The sequence below is a fragment of the Erigeron canadensis genome, chromosome 7, assembly GCF_010389155.1.
Source record: "Erigeron canadensis isolate Cc75 chromosome 7, C_canadensis_v1, whole genome shotgun sequence".
Taxonomy (NCBI): domain Eukaryota; kingdom Viridiplantae; phylum Streptophyta; class Magnoliopsida; order Asterales; family Asteraceae; genus Erigeron; species Erigeron canadensis.
In genome coordinates, this window is record NC_057767.1 from 34457955 (window position 1) to 34481711 (window position 23757).

The 23757-nt window shown below is 30.6% G+C and overlaps 3 protein-coding genes across 3 annotated transcripts; 2 read left to right on the forward strand and 1 right to left on the reverse strand.

The window, feature by feature from the left end:
* The first annotated feature begins 2074 nt into the window (after positions 1 to 2074).
* On the forward strand, positions 2075 to 3671 carry LOC122608508 (putative F-box protein At3g10240). Its single transcript, XM_043781613.1, has one exon. It carries the CDS (start codon positions 2120 to 2122, stop codon positions 3449 to 3451), a length of 1332 nt encoding a protein of 443 aa, XP_043637548.1. The 5' UTR covers positions 2075 to 2119; the 3' UTR covers positions 3452 to 3671.
* Positions 3672 to 10084: 6413 nt separating this feature from the next.
* LOC122606691 (auxin-responsive protein IAA16-like) lies at positions 10085 to 11825 on the reverse strand. The gene is made up of 5 exons (XM_043779541.1): positions 11463 to 11825; positions 11010 to 11245; positions 10752 to 10887; positions 10571 to 10632; positions 10085 to 10386 (listed from the first exon to the last, which is right to left on the reverse strand). Exons 1-5 carry the CDS (start codon positions 11666 to 11668, stop codon positions 10349 to 10351), a joined length of 678 nt encoding a protein of 225 aa, XP_043635476.1. The 5' UTR covers positions 11669 to 11825; the 3' UTR covers positions 10085 to 10348.
* Positions 11826 to 21306: 9481 nt separating this feature from the next.
* Positions 21307 to 22333, forward strand: LOC122606969 (auxin-induced protein 22D-like). Its single transcript, XM_043779875.1, has 2 exons — positions 21307 to 21645; positions 21781 to 22333. Exons 1-2 carry the CDS (start codon positions 21461 to 21463, stop codon positions 22160 to 22162), a joined length of 567 nt encoding a protein of 188 aa, XP_043635810.1. The 5' UTR covers positions 21307 to 21460; the 3' UTR covers positions 22163 to 22333.
* The last annotated feature ends 1424 nt before the right edge of the window (positions 22334 to 23757 follow it).

Consider the following 23757-nt stretch of genomic DNA (forward strand, 5'->3'; position numbering starts at 1 on the left):
CTGTACAAGCCAGTAATGCACAGTTGTGATACATTCATCAAAATAAATGGTACGAATATCACTTCCCATATAAAATTGCTTTGGACAATGTCAGGTCAACATCCGAAGAGAGAGGGTTGAGTACTTGAGTACAATATACGAGTATTTATTTATTGGATGACGATCCTCTAAAGTTGCTTTTAACTTTACTAGTAAAGTTGGAAGCATCTTGATCTTTGGATTGAAATCAAAGGTCAAGATTCAAAGATCATTTTTGAATCTTGATATTTGATTTTAAATCAAGGGTTAGGATCACCAACTTTACCAATAAAGTTATAAATAACTTTAGAAAATTTTCATCCATGAGTTGTATCTGAAGAATAAAAAGTAGTACAGTTTAAATTGGTATTTCCTATATTGTCCTTTTGTATTTTATTTAATTCAAAATATTTGGAATAATTTTTCAATCGTCGATTACATTTTTTAACATTCCAGATTTGTTCTTATTTGTTCTCATCTTAAATCTATCTGTATTTGATTATTACCCTATATATATATATATATATATATATATATATATGGGAAAAGTAAATATAAGGTTGTCCGACACTTAAGTTTAGGTGTGGAACCCCTCACATACTATTTTTTTTAAATATTTGTTGAATTTTAATTAAACCTCATGGCCCCCTGATTTTTATGAATTAAAAAAACAATATGTGAGTGTTCCACACCTAAGCTTAGCTACCTAACAACCTTATATTCCCATCCCCATATATATATATATATATATATATATATAGGGTAACTATCCAATGAGAACATGTTTAGAATAAGAACAGTAAGAATAGTTTCTAGCCTTTGGATAAAAATATTTAAAGGTCATGATGATTAATGACATATTTGAAATTATTTATTTAGTTAGTGGCAAAAATGGGTTTTTACATGTGTATTAAAGGATAAATGAGTACTCAAATAAAGTAATGAATAATATATAAAAAAAAAATAAAAAATGCATAACACGTTTATGGGAGTTAAGAAAAAAGAAGCAGTTACCAGAATGGTTAGTTTATAAAAAAAGGAAAAATTAGGTGAATAATTAGATGCATTTCTCTGGTATAAATGTGGATGCAATTCTACTTTTTAAAAAACGGATGCACTTCTTCTATATAAAAAACAAGGGGATGCATTATTGTGAAAGAGTTGGTGCATCCATATAAGTACATGATCTAAAATTTGCATCCTTTTATCAAAATTACATCCATATAAGTTATGTGCATCCAATTTAAAAATTGTTGTTCAACCAATACATTAGGGTATTTGTGCATCCTATTAATTTATTTGTGCATCGTATTAATTTCTAAAAAATAGTTTTATGCATGTGAAGGCAATATGTATATAATATATATACCCTGCCGAAATTGTTGATGTGATAAATTTGGGATTGATATATAGAATGATTTATTGAGTTTTTCAAAAGCCGTTCAATATCAAATTGAATTTTAATATGTAATTAAGTGATCCAATATATAACTGTTTAAAAAGATATAAATTAATTGTATTTTGTAATTGTTCTTTTTTAAAGTTTAATGATTTAGAAGCCTCCTAGTCTTTTTAATATGAAAATATTACTCCCTCCGTCCCAATTTAAATGTCATAGTTCGACATTTTGGGTCTTTCGTGCTTAACTTTGACCGTCAATATTTTTGTTTGTGTTATATAATATTTGATATAATATATATGATTGGATAGGGTTTTAAATGTATTTTACATTGATATGATTTTCATCAAGTAATATATAACATAAACAAAATTATTTACGGTCAAAGTTATGAAAAAAAACTTGACAAGTCAAAATAGGACATTTAAATTGGGACGGAGGGAGTATTAAATTAAAATTGGTGTCTTTTGAAAGATTGAAAACCGCTTCTACTATATTTTTTTTTACTTTTTATTGTAACTTTAGATTTTTATAATCTCCTATAAATATGGAAAACAAGAATTTTTATAAATATTTTGATGTGAATATCCCATTAGACCTCCTATATATTCTGGCCTGCGTAAACTAATTAACCTAGCTACCCCAATCCAAATATTTTTTATTTTTTTTTACACAACGATTTTATCAAGTGATTTGAAAAGAATGGAGACGAGGATGATGAAAAAGAAGAAATTCGAAAAAGAATCGAGGAGAAGAAGAGGTTCCCCAAACAATATCCCAAAAGAAATAATAGAAGAAATCTTGTCAAGACTCCCTGCCATAACCCTGGCCCGACTCAAAACCGCATGTAAGCAATGGCTGTCTCTAATCTCCCATCCATCTTTCGCACAGTTACGCCACTCTAGAAACCCCGCTACTACTTCCGGCTTTTTCGTCCACGCTCACAACAAACAGACTGACCAACACTATATACTAAAAACAACCAGTCCTAATCGCGGACCTCTTATCCATCTCCTCACCATCAATAAAGTTAAAAATACTTGGACGGGTTACACTAGAACCGAACATATTAATGGTTTAGTATTAGTTACCAGCAATGTTTTTGCTTACGTTGTCAACCCTACAACTCGACAAGTCTTTAATCTCCCTTTTCCGCAGCCTGCTACTGCTGCTCCAAATAATGTTAATGTTGAGACACAAATTATTTGCAGGCGGTATAACTTTTTTGGGTTCGACCAATCCCAAAACCAACATAAGATTTTGCACATGAGGCTGCTTCGTTCTGCTGCTTCGGATGTTATAACAGCAGAGTTTGAGGTATTTTCTTTGTCGGATTATTCTTGGAGAAAACTCGATAACCCCACCACCCTTCCTGCTGATCCTATAAATATTGTCCTTGTTGCTCCTGGTTTGAAAAATAGTGTTTGTGTCAATAGTGTCATACATATGATGCTTCCCCATGAATTAAAGAAAATCTTGACGTTTGATTTGATTACTGAATGTTTTTCGGTAATTGACTTACTTGTAGATCTTCCACCTAAGCCATACACAAGATACCATAGTGTACAAGGCCATATACTTAGAGACACCATCCCTTTACTCACTCAAATCAATAATGATGGTGGCTTATTATTAGGACTTGTTTGTCATGATCGGTTGGTGGAAACCAACGATATGGATATCTGGATATTACAAGACCATGAAAATCGCGGTGTTTGGGCCAAGAAAACCATTACTTTGTCCGCCGACAAGTTGATTGGTGAGGAAGGGCCTTTACCGTGGGATTATTGTGATAAGTATAACAAGATTGTGTTTTCGTGTCAGAGAATGTTGTCTAAGAAAAAGAGGGTGTCTAAGAAGAAGATGAAGAAGGATGTCATCATCGGAGTACCTGTTTATGACTTGAAACATGAACGTTTTAAATCATTAAACTTTGTGATTGGTGATGATCATCCGTTTCTACATCCTAAAAACGTGTTCATTGAATTTAAGAGCTATATTGAAACCATCTATCCTTTGAACCACAACATCTGAAAGATCCAACCGTAGACTGAGCCAATTCGCCAGTAGTGCATACGCCGCATTTCATCCTGCTGACGTTGATCCTATATTGCGCTAGTTTCGTTTGGACTTAATTAGTTGATATTATACGACTAGTAGTAGTAAATTTATGTGTTTTTTTTTTCTTGTTCCAGTTTTTTATCTTGACTTGTGTATGAAACTTGTATTTATCTGCAAAAGGTTCTGTTTTATATCTTTGTTTACATTTTTTAATAGATGCAAAAGATTCACGGAATGAAATTTGACAATGGGGTGGTCTGTTTTAGAAGAAGATATAGAAGCTTATGATTGTTTGTCACACTCACTTGTTAGTTGTTACAGAAGGTTTGTGGGTTGTGACAAAATTCTGGCTACTGGAAAATACCAAGTCAAGGAACCCTGACTGGCTAAATGGAGTAATCGGTCAATATGTGAAACTCATTCAAACTTTTCAAAGCACAATCATATTCACAATCATTTTCATATAAATATATTTTGATAGACCAATGTCAGACACTGTTTAAGGCCCAACTTTAAGACCATATTCTTTTCAATACCCGATAGCCACCAGCCCACCATATATTTATACTTTCTATATATAGCGCAACTATTTAGCTTTTTTTACTTTTATTTTTATTTTTTGTATAGCTGATATGAGTATATGTCTATAGCCCAACTATTTAACTGATATGAGTATATGACCAGTTTTTTAAATTTGGCACACCTATAAAATTATGATGACACTTCAAGATCTTAAATTGGAGAATTTAGTTAAGGAACACATTTTTATTACCATCCTCATTGATATTAATTTCTTTATTCTGGATTTCTGGCGCAGCCTTAAAAGCCTTGTGAGATATAGATAGATGCATGCATATATTGATTTGTTAACCTATTGCGAAATGTATATTTTCTACATATTGATGCCATTTAGAATTCAACATTTTGAGGTGTGGCCGTGTTTGTGTAGATATTAATTGTAACATGAGTTATACATAAAATGGATCAATTAAGATGGTCTCGGTCTAAGATGCTCCCATAAATGTCATGTCTAAATTTTGTCTTTTACATATCATGCCAACATGCAATTATTAAATAGAGTAGACTGTAGCGGAGAATCTATAATCAAAGCTTAAGGATTTTTTGTAACCTTGACTTGAAGTCTAAGCTAGTTAAGAAGAAAAATATAATGAGCTAGGTTGGGTCAAAAATAATAAAAATAAACCATTACAACAACACTAATCTTCTTTTTTGAGAGACCTAAATTAATAAATAAATTCCATAAAATTTATAAATTCCATAAAATAAAGAGAAAGCTAGTAGTGTTGCATAGTTCATAACTTCGTATTATCATATATATATATAGTTAAAACTTAATCTGTTACAACTTGGGCTTCTTTTTAATAAGAATATCGATCCAAAGGTGGTCCACAAAGAAGGCCCGTAAACTTCTTACTCGTACAAGTTTCTTCTTTTGTAAAAGGGAAGGTGGGGCCAATACCCTTAAATTTTCAATTTTTTTCATGAATTAATTGTTTTAAAAGCTTTTATGGATTATTAATTAATAATAGCTCTCTTTTGGAAGAATCACATTACAACGATGACGTTTTCATGAAGTACATACATGATGGTCTCATGGAACAAGATCGATCTACTGTAAATGATAATGAAAATGCAACTTGGGGCAAATGTAAGACATGTATAAACATGGTCATGTGTCGAATATTAAATTGTATAGTATCTAAGACAATTTTATTAAATGCATAAGCATGAAACATGTTGCATTAATCTCATGTTCCTCATTAGATCATTGTCAACATTTTAATTTAAAAAAGCAAGTGTGTGTTTCTTTCTTAAGACAAAACAGACATTAAGTTTTATTTCTAGGACACAATAATGGTCGCTCAATTGCAATATTACAAGTTTTTATTTATAAACGTCTCTCTTATAATAATTAAGTTTGAATAACTTGTCTAAGTTTTTCTTTGAGTTAATTGCAAAATTGGTCCCTGTGGTCTATGCACTTTAGCAATGGGAGTCCCTTTTTAAGTATCGTTGCAATGGGGGTCCCTGTTTTGAGAATATTTTGCAAGATTGGTCCCTTTCTAACAGAACCGTTAGCGACTCAAATCTTAACAGAAGGACCGTCATTGCTAGTAAACTCGGAAAGGACCCCCATTACTTAAATGAAAAAACCATAGGGACCAATCTTGCAATTAACAACTTGATATCTTATTTGATTTAATTCAAGATATTGCGACATATAATTGTCAGTGCGTCAGATCTCTATGTATACTTTTTAACTTTTCTATAAAAGAATGAAAATTAATAAATACTTAATTTAAATATCTATATCTATTATGAATAAATATTAGATGGATGTCCATATATGGTAACTAGATATTTGTATTATATTACGAGATTTGTTTCTTGGAAAAGACTCTTATATTTATCTATATAAACATTGTATTGGTGATGTTAATGAATGAAATTCTCCATTGTCTCTATTTCTCTTATCTTCTTTATTGCATGTTCTGTTTCTTTAGTTTTACAACACGTTATCAGCACGAGTCTATAACCATAATTTTTTTTATATAGTTTGTTCTACAAATTTTCTTTTGATTAAACTACCATTCAGAAGAAAATTTTTTTTTTTTCCGTGAAGGTACAATTTAATTTATTATATACCTTTATTCAATAATCAACGTTGTTTATATGTTTCAGATCTTGGATTTTTTTATTAATTATTTTGTTTTACCGATCAATTTGAGTCTACCAAATAAACTATTTGATTTTAATACCATTTAAATTCATATATGGTTCAACTAATTTCTATAGAACTTGTATTCCGCGGAAATCAACATGGTTTTTTCTAAGTTGGGAGAATTAATGCTTAATAATGTATACAAAAATTTTTATTTTTTTGAAGACCGCATGTCGTTTGTTCACTGATAGTCATCTAGTGACATAAATTATCATCATCCGTTAAAGTACTATACTCTCCGAATTAACGGAGTCCGTACAACTGAAGCATTTGGCTATCACACTTTATGACTTATCACCTCATATGACCTATCACCCCCACCATCTCACGGTCGCAACGCGCGAACACTTTCCCTCATAACTATTAAACTGTTAAATACATCTTTCTAAAAAAATATTATAAAATTTGTAAATGATTCAGTTGTTGATGATAATCAAATCCACATAATAATTTATATTCACGTCTTAAGATAACAGACTGTATTACTCGATATATAAAAAGCATATTAAAAAGTTTGTTATGATCTATATTAAAATAAACTATATATTTATTAATTAATATTTATCAATCCATCAACCGCATAAATGTTTAACATGTTACATAAGGAACTAAAAAACCATATATGATAATTATATTTTTTGAACAGGTTTACTTTTTGATAATATCAAATTTCAAACACACAACCTCTAATTTCGTAACTATATATAATAATAAAAGTTATATATCAATTGTTTTTCAAAGTAAAAAAGATTATACCAGGTACATTTCTATTATCAAAACTTTTGAGTATACATAAGTTTACTAATTAGGGATCTGACACACTGATAATTGTATGTTGCAATCTCTTGAGTTAAATTTAAAAAAGATTACAAGTTGTTAATTGCAAGATTGGTCCCTATGTTTTTTTCATTTAAGTAATGGGTGTCCTTTCCGAGTTTACTAGCAATGATGGTCCTTTCTGTTAAGATTTGACGACATTTGCTAACGGTTATGTTATAAAGGGACCAATCTTGCAAAAAATTCTCAAAACAGGGACCCTCATTGCAACGATACTTAAAAAGAGACCCTCATTGCTAAAGCGTATAAACTACATGGACCAATTTTGCAATTAACTCTTTTTCTTTTTTTATAACTATATGCAAAATATTTAATTTTTCCTTTTTCGTTTCCCTGAAAAATGCGTTCTTCCAATTAACTTTCAATAATTAATTAATTATGATGAAACGTTATCGTAAATACTCATTAAGCTTTCGATATATGATTCAATTTTTAAAAGCTTTTGTATACATATATATGTATGCTTAATACCCCTTGGGTCAAAGAACAAGAGGATTTTTGGATTTTTCCTATATTGATATGATGAATCTGCATGCATGAATTTCAGTTACTATCAGAAAACTACTATCACTACTGTTTATCATTCAACTTGACAACCCGCAGAGATCATGTCTCATTCATATTAATATCCATATAATAAAATGTACTCACTATATATATATATATATATATATATATATATATATATATATATATATACGATAACGATATTTTTTTAGTTAACTTATTTACTTGAACAATTTAATTATCATCTCATATAACTTTGACAAGCAGTGACGTCTTTGAGGTCGTGAAATCTTACGATATTACTCGTATTACCATGTATTCATAATTACCGATAATCTCAATGTAATAGAAATTAGTTTTGTAATCGTTGAGTCACTACAGTATTTTTTTTTTTTGAACGACATTCTATCATACGCCTACTTCTACTTCTAAATTATATGTATGCCTGAAAACCATGACTTACGAAAAACCCTTATTAATCTACTCGCACAGATGTGAGAAATGAAACTCAAACCCAGGTGGATCCTGCAAACGTCAAAGATCTTACCAATGGGTCACCAACCAACCCCATTGGCGAGTCACTACAGTATTAACCATCTGTTTTTGTTCATACTTCAATACTTAATAAAGATATATATAACTCATAAAATAATACTTCAATTTTTCAAAATAAAAATACGTATTAATTGGAAATAATTGTAAATCATCTTCTATTTGAAAGAAATGTAATAGGAGTAATATATTTGTACTCGGGTGAAATCAAAAAGTCTTCTATACTAAAGCAAGTCCATACATATAATTAAAACATGTACAAATTATCTGATACATTGGTAATGTTTTTTTTTTTGAACATTGGTAATGTTTTATTTTCCAAATTAAATCCGTTCAAGAAATTAGAACATTTATGAAAGGGCCGACCAACCTACATAAATGCATACCCCTTTACATTGACATTCACATGTTTATGTCTCGCAAAACTTAGAAAAGGTATATTCAAATTTATATCGTATTTTATCATGTATATGCCTGTCATATTATGTCGTATTTTCACCATACTTATACTTTACAAACAAATCATGGTCCATGGAAAGTAAACAACTATATGATGCATTCAAGTCATAGATTTCAACAATTCATAGTATGCAACACCAGATAGGAATTCAAATACAACAATCAATATACAATGAACCAATTAAATCTAATCAAAAAGTCAACGATTCCTCACGCCCACAAAAAATTGGTCAATTGTACGTGTTATATCAATTAGAGACCGATTTAAGAAATGACGAAGTAAGAGTCAAACGAAAAGAAGAAAATTTAGGCTTGATATATATTTGAAGGTAAAATAAACCAAAAACATGATAATATACATAAATGTGACAATATACATAAATTATACCAAAAACATGATAATACATAACTACTTTTTTTCGTCCATGTGGTTTTTCAATTTTGCAGCTTTTATCCCCGCCGTTAACTTTTGGCTAAAATCATCCTCGTGGTTTGCATTTCGTTCCTGTCGTTATAACTTTGTCATTAACCCCCTCACATGCAAGTCACGTGAGGGGCATTTTTGTCTTTTTATATTACTTTAGTGTTATTTTTTTTTATAATTTGTGAACTTTAAAACTTATATTTTATTATAAAGTACTTATTTGGTATTATTATTGAGTAAAGTGTAATTATATTTTGTTTTCGTTAAATTATAGTAAGTTTTGTAATATTTTATTAAAAAAAATAATAATAAATTAAATTAGTGGTTCCGGACCGGTATTAAATTAGATCGTTATATGTAGGTATATATAAGTTTTTGACTTGAGTTTGTTTGGTTTTTGATCAATTTCTTATTTATAGGTATGTTAAATACAAGGATGAAAAATGCAAAAATGACAAACTATATATGGTGATGAATTTTGTACTTAACCAAAGCGACAAGCCATGAAGATAGGTGAAAAGGCATAAATACCCTTCACGTGCAAGGCACACGAGGGAGTTAACGGATCCAAGGACGAAATGCAATTCACATGGTTGATTTTGGCCAAAAGTTAACGTTAATGCTGAAAATTGCAAAATTGAAAAATCACAGGAACGAAAAAAGTACTTAACTCTATGATATATACACTGAATCCGCATTTGATATCGACAATATATGTCACATGAAATAACCGTCATTTGAATCATGGTAAATAGCTAGCTAGCTAGCTAAAGTTTCGATCTGTATTACCATTGAAGTAATGTGCTAATTAATGTTAACTTATATAGCAAAAAATTTTAGATTTTGCCATATATGTTGTGTATCGTTAGTGTGGAAAACTATGGTACCTAGCTAGATTTTGTTTAATGCTTGTAATGATATGTACTCCATAAAATATATGACACATGATGTGTTATGTAAATCGCTACGGCAAATACACAAGTTACATATATAGAATATTAAACGTTGTACAAAAAAGATCACCAAAACAAAGGCTACAAACCTTTGATTTGGTAGCACGTACATATATATCTTGATACAAGAGTTTATTAGAACGATTTTTTGCCTATTTATTATGTTCATACACATTCAAATTACCCATCTTTTATAGATACATATGATATCACTCTCACAATATAATCAACATTCCAATTTCACAAATCCTGAAATGAGTTATCAAGTACAATAATACGTATAGACACATACCCAACAATCTGCTCAATCCATCCATCTCTGAGTATTTTCGATCATTCTCATATGTCACAGATAGATAGGACCAGGATGTCGGATTTAAGCCCTTTCGCGACTTTTAGCTTCTGTTCTTGCACTTCTCCATAGCTCTTGGTGCTAACATTTTGATTTTAAACGAAGTTGTAATTAATACTACTCTAGCATTATTATACATTAATTTTTAACTAAACAAATACATATTACGTACATATATGTAGTTAATTAAGTTGAAGTTTTAACTATGCATAGCTATTGATCTTTTTTCTTATAGCAGAAAATTTATGCAATGTATGTTGCTTACCAAGCCCGATAGCCTCCTTCCCTTTCATTATGCGTAAACGCTTGCATGAATCAACGAACATCCTGATGAAAAATTAAGAAATTAACGCTAAACAACACAGTAAGATATATATAATTATAAAGATAAAGATTACACAACATCGTGAAAAATAGCAAAAGAATGATCATTAAACGAAAATTACTCCCAAGGAACATCGCCAACAAGCATCCAGTCTCCATCTTTGTCTTCATAAGTTGGAACATAATCCGAATTGTTCAAAAGATCCATCAATTTGCTCTCATTCATGAAATCCTTCAACCCTTGTGATCCACAATTACCTTGATGTATAATTTATTTTTATAGACAAAAAAAATTAGCTATTCATCATTAACAAGTCATTATAGGTTAATCAATAATATCAAACTAGATATTAAGTAACATAAATAACTATAGTAGTTACCAGTGGTGAAGGAACTAAACATATTGCCCAAAGCATCAGAAAGATCTTGATAACTTTTGTACATTCTCAAGTCAACTTTACGAAGGTATGGAGCTCCATCCATGCTCACCTTCACGAACGCCGCCCCACCACTGCCAGCAGCAACCTCTTCATGGCGGTGGAGGGCGGTGTTCTTTTGAGCCGACAACATGTTTTTACGGTAAGATCTCACCGGTGGCCATCCCACCACTTGTGCCCTACAAATTAATAATTCTATCTATATTTAATCTCTTTTGTTTCATTGATCAAGAAATAAATCATTATGCATGAATAAACACTACTTAAGGGAGCTATATAGGCCTAGCTAGCTAGCATATGAGTACTTATGCAATTTAACACACTACGACAAAAGTTAATTGGTTCATGTTAAAATATTAAGTACTAATTTTGATTAGACAAGATCGAAAAACTTACTTTGTAGGAGGGTGGTTCTTTTCTTGATTGTTTATGGTTTCTTGATCATTTTCTGATGAAAGTTTTAGCTTCAAGTCCATGATAGTTTCATCATAACCTCTTTTACTACCGTTGGTATGCACCGCGGTTTCTCCACCTCCATCAGTCTTATTCGCACCACCACCTGGCAATCCTAGACGTAACTCTGTCTCCTCAAATGATGTCATCGATAGATCGATCTATCTCTTTCTCTCAAATGTTTTGTGGTATAAGTTGTTAGTCAAATCCAATTTTTAGGGGAAGAAAATGGAAGTGAGGATGTGGTTAGTTGATACAAGAATATGGGTAAATCATTCGTTTCGAATAATGTTATCATACGATATATATTACAGTATATGCTTTCTTAAATAATAAATGAAGCATAAATAAATTATATATTATAGAAAAAAAAATTAGAAAAAATGATCCGTACTGCAGACTTTACCTAAGCTTAGGTACTACCACTTTAAAAAAAGTTATAAATTAAACCTTTGAATTTGATAAATGTACATAACCCCCTGAATTTTACATAATTTTCTCTTAAATTTTACATAATCTCTATCTGCTTTATCTAAGATAGCTACTGTATGTTTTACATAACTTTTCTTTAAAAGAATATAATAACATTTTTGGGTTGTCTCAAAAATACATGAGTAAGATCATATAGATTTATTTATTTATTTATTTATCCTTTAAAGCAATAATAACTGTCATAGTGCTTAATTATATTTTAACTATTAATAGTATACTTAACTTTGTAATGTTTTCTAAAGTATTATAACTTTTTACATATATTATATTAGTTTACAAGGAGTATATTATTAATTAACACTTACTGTAAAACTTTTTTCCCATTACGATTTTATCATTTTCTTAATATATACATATAAATTTCTAATTATAAAGTATGTCATGTTGGTTTGCATAACGTTTTATTCTTCACATAATTAACTCAAATTATTGTCTTTATATAGAATAAATGAAATCTATATGTTTAATAATCGTTAGAAATACTTATAGGGCAAGCCAAAAAAGTAATTAGTTGGTTTTTTAAAAATATTGGTTAAATTGATTTCTCTTAACAAAGAAAAGAAGTAATTAAATTATTTTTTTTAAGTTTTAACTAATTTTTTTAGACTGAATTAATCAGCACTTAATTGATTAAATTAAATCAACGGTTATGAACGGTCTGTCGTGTAACGCATCATGGAACACCTTACATACAAGGGGAGACTTGACCAATTTCATTCTTTCACATAGATTCAAGAGATTGACAGGTATTTCAAAAGAGAAAAAAAAAACCCCACAAATGGTATTATGACGAGTGATTTGTCATTTTAAAAAATCAAAAGTAAAACCAGCGGATAAAATCAGAGATGCATCAACTAGTGGATTAAAACAATTACCCAATAATTAGTTAGAATTATATCATCACCCATGGGTGGATCAAAATTGGATTAATTACTTATTGAACAAGAAAAGTTATATTTCAAAAAGATGATGAAAATATACGTTTACTTTTAACCCATAAACACTATTCGAATTTAATCAATTTGATTTTTATTTTTTTTCATTTGGATTCTTATACTGAACACCCGTCTCGTCACATGCTATGATACATCTTTTCTAAAAAATTTGAGTATCTTTTATTGACTTATTGATTTGATGTTTAAACTCTAATTCAAATGCATGTAGACAATAGCCAATAGGAACACAAACAAACTTAAATAAAAGGAGCACATATAGTTCATGATGTTGGATATGATCTACTTAATTAATTCATATATTGAAAGTTTTATCGATTTTAATCAATTCGCTTTTTATATCTTAATTTTTATACTGAACATTTCTACTTCCCGTTAAGTTCTTCTCATACTATAGTACACCGTCTCATCAGTGAAAGTATCTTTGAATGACTTATATATTTAGGTTCCTTTACATTAGCACGTGTAACGTGTTACAACTATGTTAGGGAGTTGAAAGGGTAACTTAAATGAAGTTTATTACTTTCTCTGTTACAAAATAGAGAAATGATATTTCTCACAACGCCATTTAACCATCCACAACAATATATATTTTACGTAGTTGTACACTCAAAAATAGGTGTCGTCAGTTCTACTTTTGCTTGTTCTATATCAATTTGGGCGTGAACTTACCATTGATTGCAGAACTCTGAACAGTGTTCTAATTCATCCTTTATTCCTTGTCCTATATCGATTTGGGCGTTAATTTTTTCAATAATTCAAATAATTTAGGACTGAATTTGTAATCATTGTGGGTATCCATATGGGTGACCTATACATATGACACGTAGGGGGTGTTTGTATTGCGATTACAAAACAAAATTTGCGTTTTCAAAATAGATTATGCGTTTTTAAAACTGCGTTTTGAAAAAGCATGTAGGTACATGCTTCTTCAAAATTGCGTTTTCATAGCCGATGATCACTTTTTCATACAAACACTTTTTTAAATTATTTGCATTTTACAAATGCAATAATTAGATAATCACTTTATAACGCAATCCCAAACACCCTCGTATACGCTCTAGTTAATGAACGAAACTAAATCCATATGTGAGGGTGCGTGATAGGTTGAAGGAATTTGCGTTCACTACCATTTGTTATCTTGAAACACGTAGTCTAATAGAGAGAAAAGGGTTCATGATTTTATGTGATGTGATTTGAAAAATATGGTTCTTCGTGGTTTTCTATTATTATCAAAGTGAGTGAGTGAGTGAGTGTAGGACCTTGTTGACATGTGGTCAGATGGAAGAAGGGCCGGGTCCGGTTAAGTGGGCATGTGAGTCTCGTAAGAAGGTGTTACCCATGGGTCATACATTATTCCATGTGCGCCGCTACAGGGTATCCCATTCACCTCCCCTTTTTTTTAATCAAAGTCTCCCAAATTTTGGTAAATTAAAACATTAATTTGTTTTAAGATTTAACAATTGGATCACCAATGTAATTTTTTTTTTATTATTATACATGGTTATACGTTAAACTCGTTTTCTATAAACTTTTTAAGTTTATACACGGTTAAACATTTTGACATGATGATCTATGATAACGGATAAATTCTATTTTATCAAAAATTCATAAGATTACTATTTTTACCTGCTTCTTTTTTTTCTTCTGCTTTTCTTTCTTTTTAAATATCAAAACATTAAAAAGTTAATGATAAAAGTAAATCATTGAAATAGTTTAAAGATTCTTCCATACCGATCAAACCCCCTAAAAATACTTATCAAATCTCATTATTTTCCCCTATTTTTCTTTCATTATTTGTTGTTCAGGAAAAAAATCCCAACAAACACACGTTATGCTTCTACTACAAAGATCGGATCTCATGCTTACAAGAATTTAATAGTTTATTTAACAAAAAAATTGGGACTGAGAAAGTTGTTGATTCCGCCGCTGAACCTTGAAATAATTTTGCAAATTTCAATTCGCTGCAATGTTTGTTGAACGAATCACTTGTGATTTTAAGTATTATAATCCCCTGATCTTTAGTTTGCCCGAAATTCAATTGATTGTTATTTTTTTCTAATGATTGGCGCAACTCCTACTCACTTAAACTAATCAGGTATGAATTGATATGATGTCTTCCACTTGCAGTGTAGTGGTTGGGCATAAGGCAATAGTCTCTTTGTGATAGAAGAGGTCTTAGGATCAAACCTCGAAAGGAGGGTTTAATTAGTGTCGTGCCTTTGGACGACTAATTAGGCGGTTTTTCCTCCTACCGGGTATTCGAGAGTAAAAAGGTATGTAAGCCTTCGATACGAAACCTTTAAAAAAAGAAAATGGTATCAATTGATATGAGTAAGTTACACGAGTAATGTTGTCAACATTTATTTCCGTAGCCTTATTCCAACATTAATTCGATGTTGGTTATTATGCGTGCCATCTAACTATTTGTAACTAGTTCTGTATAATTTGATTTAGTACTAATTCGATGTAATTCTGCGTTTCTAATATTTATCATGAGATTTTTGTTTTCGGTGATTTTTGTATTAACTCAAGAAATTTTATGATTTTTATCATAAATTTTTTGATGTTTTGAAGTGTTAATATGATGATCATATGAATGTGTAATGGAGAGAGAGTAGCAAGTAATAAAATAGCATGAATTTATGATTTTTTTAAAGAAAAATAGTTTAACTCGTTATTATAGGTCATCAAGTCAAAAACGTTTAACCATGTACAAATTTAAAAAATATATGGGGTATATATATCAATAAACGAGTATAACATGCAACTATGTATAAAAAGAAAAATACATTGCCAATCTAGTGATTAAACCCTATGTTTTATGGTCATGCATTTTAAACACTACTACTACTCTATTATTTACAAATTTTTTTTTTTTTTAAAAAAAGGTAAATGTCTAGAAATCCCTTAGTCTCATAAAAGAATTTTTCCTTTTAAGCTGATGACCCTAAGTTCTGAATTATCTACATATATATTTAAACAGGGTTTTATATGATATTATTTATTTATTAGTTTTACATTTTTACTTTTATCCATTTCAACAAATGTAAAAACTAAAAAGTTTGACTCGAAAACAGGTGAATCTCTTCAAGATAATAATATTATTAATGGGTCACCAACCATCTTTATATTTAATCTTCCTGGTATTTTAAAATAGGAACAATTTATAAAGGGAACAAGGAGTCAAATATCAAAAGCCACTATCTGCAAGAAAACCAAAAAGAGTTAATCTTAAATTGTCAATGTGATGTTTTGTTTAATCCGGGAAGTTTAGTCTAAAATTTACATTTTTGAAATCTTTGGGTCTATTCCAATTTCCTTGTTTTTTTTTTTTTTTTTAAATTAACTTTTATTCAAAAAAAACGACACCAACCACACACAATAATAGGGTGGTTCGGATATTTACAACTTATGTACAAACATCAAAACATATTGTGATTGTTAAATTTTAAATAACTCAACATACTCGAAACATGCCACATGATAAAAACTTTTCGAAAGGTACACCTTTTTCATAACATGTAGAATGTAGTACATCATTACATGTGAAGATGGTACAAATCCTAAATTAAGACCAACCAGGAATTAGTGGCAGGATATCCCAAGGATGGAATCATAACATGAAAATGAGGTGGCATGTTTTAACTGAATGGGCCATGGTTTCACTGTAGTTATTGTAATGTATGCATCAATATACGTACGTTATGTTGGAAGAGAGGATTTACAAGGTTTATGATTGATGGGCATGGGGATTGGACTTGTTTCCAGAAAGGGAGACATAAGAGAATGTGAATATGACCCAGTTAACATACCCAAAAAAAAGTCCAAGTTTATGGCCCAATTCACGTGTGGCTTCTGGCCCACATTTCATTTTCACATTTAATTCATTGCACGTGTGTGTCCATCTACCTTCTTAAAATGCACCTCACCAGTATGCTAAATTTTATCCTGTTTAATATAGTCAACGAAAACACAATACGTGTTTTCAAAAATAATAATATTGCTGTACATAATGCAATATTTTCCAGCTATTTTTAGTGTTTTTAGACGATTTTAGGCTTTGAATTGTTTGTGACAATTCTTAATAATTAATGGTGAGTAGTTGATTCGAAATGATGGTGAAAGATATGTGAGATGACCATATGTTATCCATTGTATTGAATCTGAATTAAATGCATAAAGAGAATGGGATGTACGGAGAGGAAAAATTAATTTGCCAATATGGATTTAGCATACTTTACAGAGGTTTTTGTCTAATAGGAAGAAGGCTGGTAGTTCTTGATATATATAATAGTAGACGAGTAGTATATACGACTTATGAGTAAAGTGAAGGGAAAATATAATTATGTGAGTGGTATTATAAACGTGATAGAGATGTCTAATTTATTTATGTGCCTAATGATGAATCTATAAGACTATAAAAGCACTGAAGTAAAAATGAGATACAATTATCATATATATAGCTATATAAGTTACATACAAAAAGTTTTATCATTATTTTAAAAAATTGTTATTTGGGACTAAGTAACGGCCCCAGATTCATAGCATTGTGTGATTTGTGCCAAGTTTATAGGTAGTATGGCTTATAAAAGAAACTGATGTCTTATGATGTGCGAGGTGATAGACTTGAATACATTTATTCCATTACTAACGCACTATATACTTCATAACTACATGAAAAGGAGGATACATGTCTTGTTGATTTTCCAAAGCATGTGTTTGAGCTTAAACAATGTGAAGTTTGATTGTTTGAGCAACAAACAAGAGAAATCAAACACAAATAAACTTCTTATAGGACTTTGTGTTTCATGATTTTCACGCCTTGAACCAAATATTGGCCCCAGCTAAGGCTGGTGATTGTCGAGGGAAATTATTAACTTTAGATTATTGAATATTAGTGTAGTTTATTATTGTAATTTGTTTCTGAACGGCAAAATTAATATTAATATATATATTAATAAAGCCACAAGCTAGCAAGGAGCTAGCTAGGTAGCTAGCAACAAAGTAAAATACAATTACAATTTACAAATCAACAATAACCTATTCTAAATCCATCATGTGCTTTTTACTGCAAATACTACGTAAGGGTGGAAAAAACTCGTGCCAATTACGATCTCGAGACAAGAGAAAAACCCCCACTACAAAGATAGGGTCACCGGTTTTCACTTTAAGGTGTTTTTGATGCACTCCCATATAAGGCTCGAAGAGAGGTACACCGGAACTATGAAAGTAATTGGTAAGCAAGTCTCAGTAGACACACCATGATATTAGCGAAGTAATAAGGATGTTTTTTGGAATAACAATTTGCAAAATATATATTAATTTGCTTTTAACTAAACATGTTTTGTTTATGTTTTAAATTCGTGTAATTATAGTTTCCATATCACAATAAATAGATACATTTCCTCAATACACAAAAACAATAAACATTTCATACGTACGTAAAGCCATATAAACATTTGAGACCTGACTACTTCATGTCGGACCATGACGAAAAGGGGGCAAGGTGGACGACATCGACTAATGCCAAATACATAAAGTTGAAGTTTATTTATAATTCGTGACATTATACATTCAAAGGTCAAAAAACTAACATATATTTTACATCACCTAACCTTCAAATTCAGACTTAGGCATTTAGAGTTTTAGACAGCTTTTGGTTTGTTTTAATACGTGAAAGAATAGTTGGGACCAAACGTACATCTAGTGCTTCACAATGTACAAACTCGATAACATTATTCGACCCTTTCATAGTTTCATATTAATGGGTCATCTTCTTGTGGTCCAAACATGACTGTGCGATGGGCTATTACTTTGAAAGGCCTGCCGACTTTTCTCATTCATAAATTGTGCTTATAAATGGCCCACGTACATTAGTTTGACCAAACCCATTTACAAGTCTCACCTCAATGCTAGTATGCGACCGATACATAATTTTTTTTCTTTTAAATCATGTGGTTCGTTAATTTCTCACGTGTAATACTTGTATTTTTTTTCATCCAAGATCGTATTTGAACTTTGTTTTTCTATAAGTACTCGTCTAGTTGTCTCTTTGTCGATAACCCATCTAAATCTCTTATGTGAGGATAAATTAGTCTCTTTATTTTTTAATGATACTCATTTTTATATACGAGCATAGTGCCCGCGGGTTGCGGCGGTTAGAAGGTGAGAAAGGCAGGCGGTGGTGGAGATCGAGGGAGGCTGTGGAGAAGGAGGGCGGCAACGGAGGGTGATAGAAAGTCGATAAAGTGTATAATGATTAGAGAGAAAATTGGGGAAAGGGGAATATATAAGGATTTTATGTTTTAAGTAGGATATTTTGGGAAAAAAATTTTTGCTTAATTTCTTAATCTCAATGATGTATTGACATGCATTCACCCAACCAAAATAGGTTGGGTTGCAAACTCAACCACATTTTAAAACAATATTATTAAAATCCAAATTAACTAGATATAAATTAATGTTTATTCATACATACTTAAGAAAAAAATTATAACCTCATCAAATGTTGAAATTTTTTGAAATATGACAAATACCATTTCTTATTTCCTAAATCACTCCAATTTATACATTTCCACTAACATATCTATAATATCTTTAATAAAATAATTTAAACCACAAGTTATTTAACTTTTAAAATAACTACATTATTAAGTTTTAATTACATTCACATCAATAGAAACTACATTACTCGTCGTCACCACCAACAGTCGTCGCCGCCGCCTTCCGTCACCTATCACGACCACATTGTCGCTATCCTTACTATATCGCATTATACGGGTAACATGCTAATTTATTATCATACATAATAGTAATGATAAAAATATATAAAATGGTGGGCATTTTAAATGGTGGGTGCCACCAATCAGAGTCCACACATGGGCAATGTCACCATCTTACAGAACATTTGGGGGCCTACCATCACATGGTATTCTTCACACTCGATGGGTTCGTGATCCAACGCTCATGATTTGGATTCATATAAAGTGAACATCACAGCCGTTGGTAGGGATGGACCACAGATTTCCACGCTGGTTGTCTTGTGTATGTTCCCAGTTTTAATCACAACTGACCCAGCCCATGCCGGTTATCGACCCAACATCTCTTGCTGTATTTCCTAACCCACTTGCTTTTCTTCTATAACAACTCACCATTTATGCGCGTCCCTCCACACACATTTATTATCAACCTATTCAAATTAGAAACTCACCCGTCAACCGTGGTTTTGAAAACCGGACCGGACAAGATAATCTAGCCGGTACAATGAACATATGAATTGATCACTTTTCTTTTTATATCCAATCATGTTCAAAAGCCTATTGAAATAGGGAAAAAAATATTTTGTATATTATATTCCTGAATTCGAACCAGCTAGTGCTGGACCAATGTCCTTTGTGTTTTGTTATATAATTGCATATACGATGAATATATAACATTTCTAACTAGTGAAAAATGTTAAAAATTAAAATATCCATTGCTAGATTTGAACTCTATACTTCCAATGTCTTCCATAGCTTAAATATATATGTTTATAGATAGGATGTATATATATACAAATCTATAATAATAAAATGTGGTTCTAAAAAAATAAATATATATATATATATAAGAGATCAATTTGTGATCCGGTCCGACCAGTTGGGTCGTTTGATCCTTAAACCGCCCACTTGACAGTTCGATGTCCAGTTTAGTCTTGGAAACACGCAAGTCACACCATCACACTATGACGGTTGTTGCATTAGCATTTAGCAAATACTCACATAAAAGTGATAGAAACAATTACTCACATTGAAAACTGAATTACACATGTTAATTGTAAAATAGAAAACAACACATTTATTAAGTTTTTGTACGAATTTACCTAAGTAAAAAAGCATGTGTCTAACTTCTCATATATAGCGTTTCCCTACCAAGACCCTCCTATTATGGATCCTTAATTAGAAGGATATTAGCTAGTGTGACCGCTTTTATTTTTGCATACAAGTACCAAACTAACAATGTCAATTAAAGAGAATGTTTCATCGCTTATACGGCTTATTCCATTATCAATTTGCTTATATAGGTTTCTTCAATGATTGAATTACTTGAAAAAAAAGTTAATAATTAAAATACTCTAATAGATGTCACATACTCACATATACTAGTTTAATACCCTATTGTATTATGCAAATATATTTTAATTTTAAATTATAATCTTAATTATAGGTAATCCATACAAAGATGAAAGGTGTCGCGTGAGACGAATTGCTGCGAGTGGGAGAGTGGGGGTATTTAAATTATTATGTTTTGAAATTCATTCACAAAGAGAATAAATCACCTAAATTATGTCTCACCCCTAATCTTTTATATAAAACACTCATTTTCCATTACAAATCAAAGCCACAAACAACTTTCTTCACACACATTCTCTCAAAATCCCCTCACCGGAAAAAATCAAGAATCTCGCCGGAAATCACCCATTCAAGAATCAAGAACCCTACTTCAACAAGGCAAATGGATCTAATTAATTTCGAAGCAACCGAATTACGATTAGGGTTGCCTGGGTCAACTACCAAAGATGAGCAACCGGATATAAAGACAACTTTATCTCCGGTTGCAACTAATAAAAGAAGCTCATCGGAGATGGAATTATCTGTCTCCGATGAAAACAAGTCATCAAAAACTTCCCCACCTTCCAAGTAAGTTACTAATTGAACCATGTAACTAAAATCTATTTAATTCACATCCAAAATATAAACATGCACGCATATATACGTACGAAAACCATGCACAAGATGACATGCATATATTAATGTAATTATATTTTTTTTCAGGGCACAAGTTGTAGGTTGGCCACCGGTTAGATCATACCGAAAAAACATAATTCAAGGGAAGAAAACCGAATTAGAGTCGGGTTCCGGGATATACGTAAAAGTAAGCATGGATGGAGCTCCATATTTAAGGAAAGTAGACCTTAAATTATATACAAGCTATGAGGAACTTATGAAGGGGTTGCAAGGCATGTTTAAGTGTGTAATTGGGTTGTATTCTGAAAAGGAAGGATATAATAATAAGTCTAATAATAATGAATATAAACCAACTTATGAGGATAAAGATGGAGATTGGATGCTTGTGGGAGATGTACCATGGGATATGTTTCTTACTTCTTGTAAAAGGCTTAGGATCATGAAAAGTTGTGAAGTTTTGGAAAGTTGATCGATCTCGATCCTATTATAGAGGGTTTAATTTGTTTTTTATATATTTTGAGGAATTGGAGCCATCAAAAAAGAGTATATGTATATATATATGATCTATGTAATTTTTTCTTGGTAGTTTTATGATGTTTTTACAAGTTTGGATATATACAAATACTTGTTTGAATTTCAAGATTCATTCTTCTTCTTTGTTACTACAAGAAAAGTTGTTTGCAGTGAAACATTTCTTTTAGTTACGACGTCGGTTATTTGGTCACAAATAATTTTTACTTAATCATCATTAAAACAAAAGTTATCATCTATTCTGGTTTTTACTAAACAAAACCAATGACCAGAAAATGATGTCTAGCTAATAAAATTTGTGACGGAGCTAAAGTGACAAAAATGATCAATTTAAATTTGGTCTCTAACAACAATGTGACTAAATCTAAGTAGTTAGCTAGTGACGAAATTTTGTCATAACATAAAATTAGTGGACATAATGACATGTATATCTTTCGTTATTAATTAATAACTATTTTAGTAATATGTTTGTATATTTAAAATTAACTTCCAAATAAATAATATGCATAAAGTCATATAAAGATGTGAAGTTTGTAATTTTGTACAGAACTAAAGTGGGATTCAAAAATGAAATATTCTAGAACTTCAACAAACTAGAATTTGCGCTTATATATTCAGTGATTGCAGGGGACTGTCCTGGCTAGATCTTAAAGCTGGAAAAAGTTTCAGATTTTATAAAAAGTTTTAGATGCAACTTTTAGAAAGTAGAGTAATTCATTAACTTTTGTTTTTTTTTTAAAAAAAAAAAAACTATTTACTTCATTTTAATTGTGTCTTTTTGAATTTCTGCGTAGCATACAAAATTATAAATCAAACACTTGTTCAATGTGTAGATCGATAATGCCTGGATTTCTCTATATATTATTCCTATTCCTATATATATTAAAGGATATCTATAATATAACTAAAAGAGGAGGTTGGGGGTACACTTAGTACCCCTAATTCACCTCCTTGAGTCTAACCTTCTCTCCTTATTAATTCTTTAATTTTTTTAATATTACTCTAAATTAATTTACACTTTTTGGTTTTCCATCAACAATTTACACTTTAACCCCAATCTAAAACAATTAATTTATACTTTTTAGTTTTCCATCATCAATTTACACTTTAACCCAATTTAAAATAATTAACTTACACTTTTTGATTTTTCATCACCAATTTACACTTTAACCTAATTTATATTTAATTATACTTTTATATATATAGTTTACACTTTTAGAATATAAGAAACTGTAAATTTTTTGTTTAACTAAAGTTGAAAAAAACGGGGTAAACTGAAATCAATATTTATATGGAGTTAATTTTCGTATGTTTCTTCGTTGGGCGGATAATTTTTGGAGTATTTTGACCGATGGAGTGGTTATTCAGCTAGCAAATTTTCAAGTTGATTTCGGTATATCTATTTAATATATTTGAATTCCAATTTTTTAGCTTTGATTAATATATTTTGAGACTGTCCATTTGACGGGCCTGACCACTAGTCTACCAATAAACTAAAACATGATTATAGTATTCTTTAATCGATACATGGCG

Bases quoted from the DNA above. Each gene is read 5' to 3' on its own strand.
- LOC122608508 (XM_043781613.1), top strand. From the start codon at position 2,120: ATGGAGACGAGGATGATGAAAAAGAAGAAATTCGAAAAAGAATCGAGG.
- LOC122606691 (XM_043779541.1), bottom strand. From the start codon at position 11,668: ATGACATCATTTGAGGAGACAGAGTTACGTCTAGGATTGCCAGGTGGT. The intron at 10,888-11,009 runs GTAACTACTATA...TTATACATCAAG, and splicing joins GTTTAGTTCCTTCACCACTG to GTAATTGTGGATCACAAGGG. The intron at 10,633-10,751 runs GTAATTTTCGTT...ATTTTTCATCAG, and splicing joins GTTGGCGATGTTCCTTGGGA to GATGTTCGTTGATTCATGCA.
- LOC122606969 (XM_043779875.1), top strand. From the start codon at position 21,461: ATGGATCTAATTAATTTCGAAGCAACCGAATTACGATTAGGGTTGCCT. The intron at 21,646-21,780 runs GTAAGTTACTAA...ATTTTTTTTCAG, and splicing joins AAAACTTCCCCACCTTCCAA to GGCACAAGTTGTAGGTTGGC.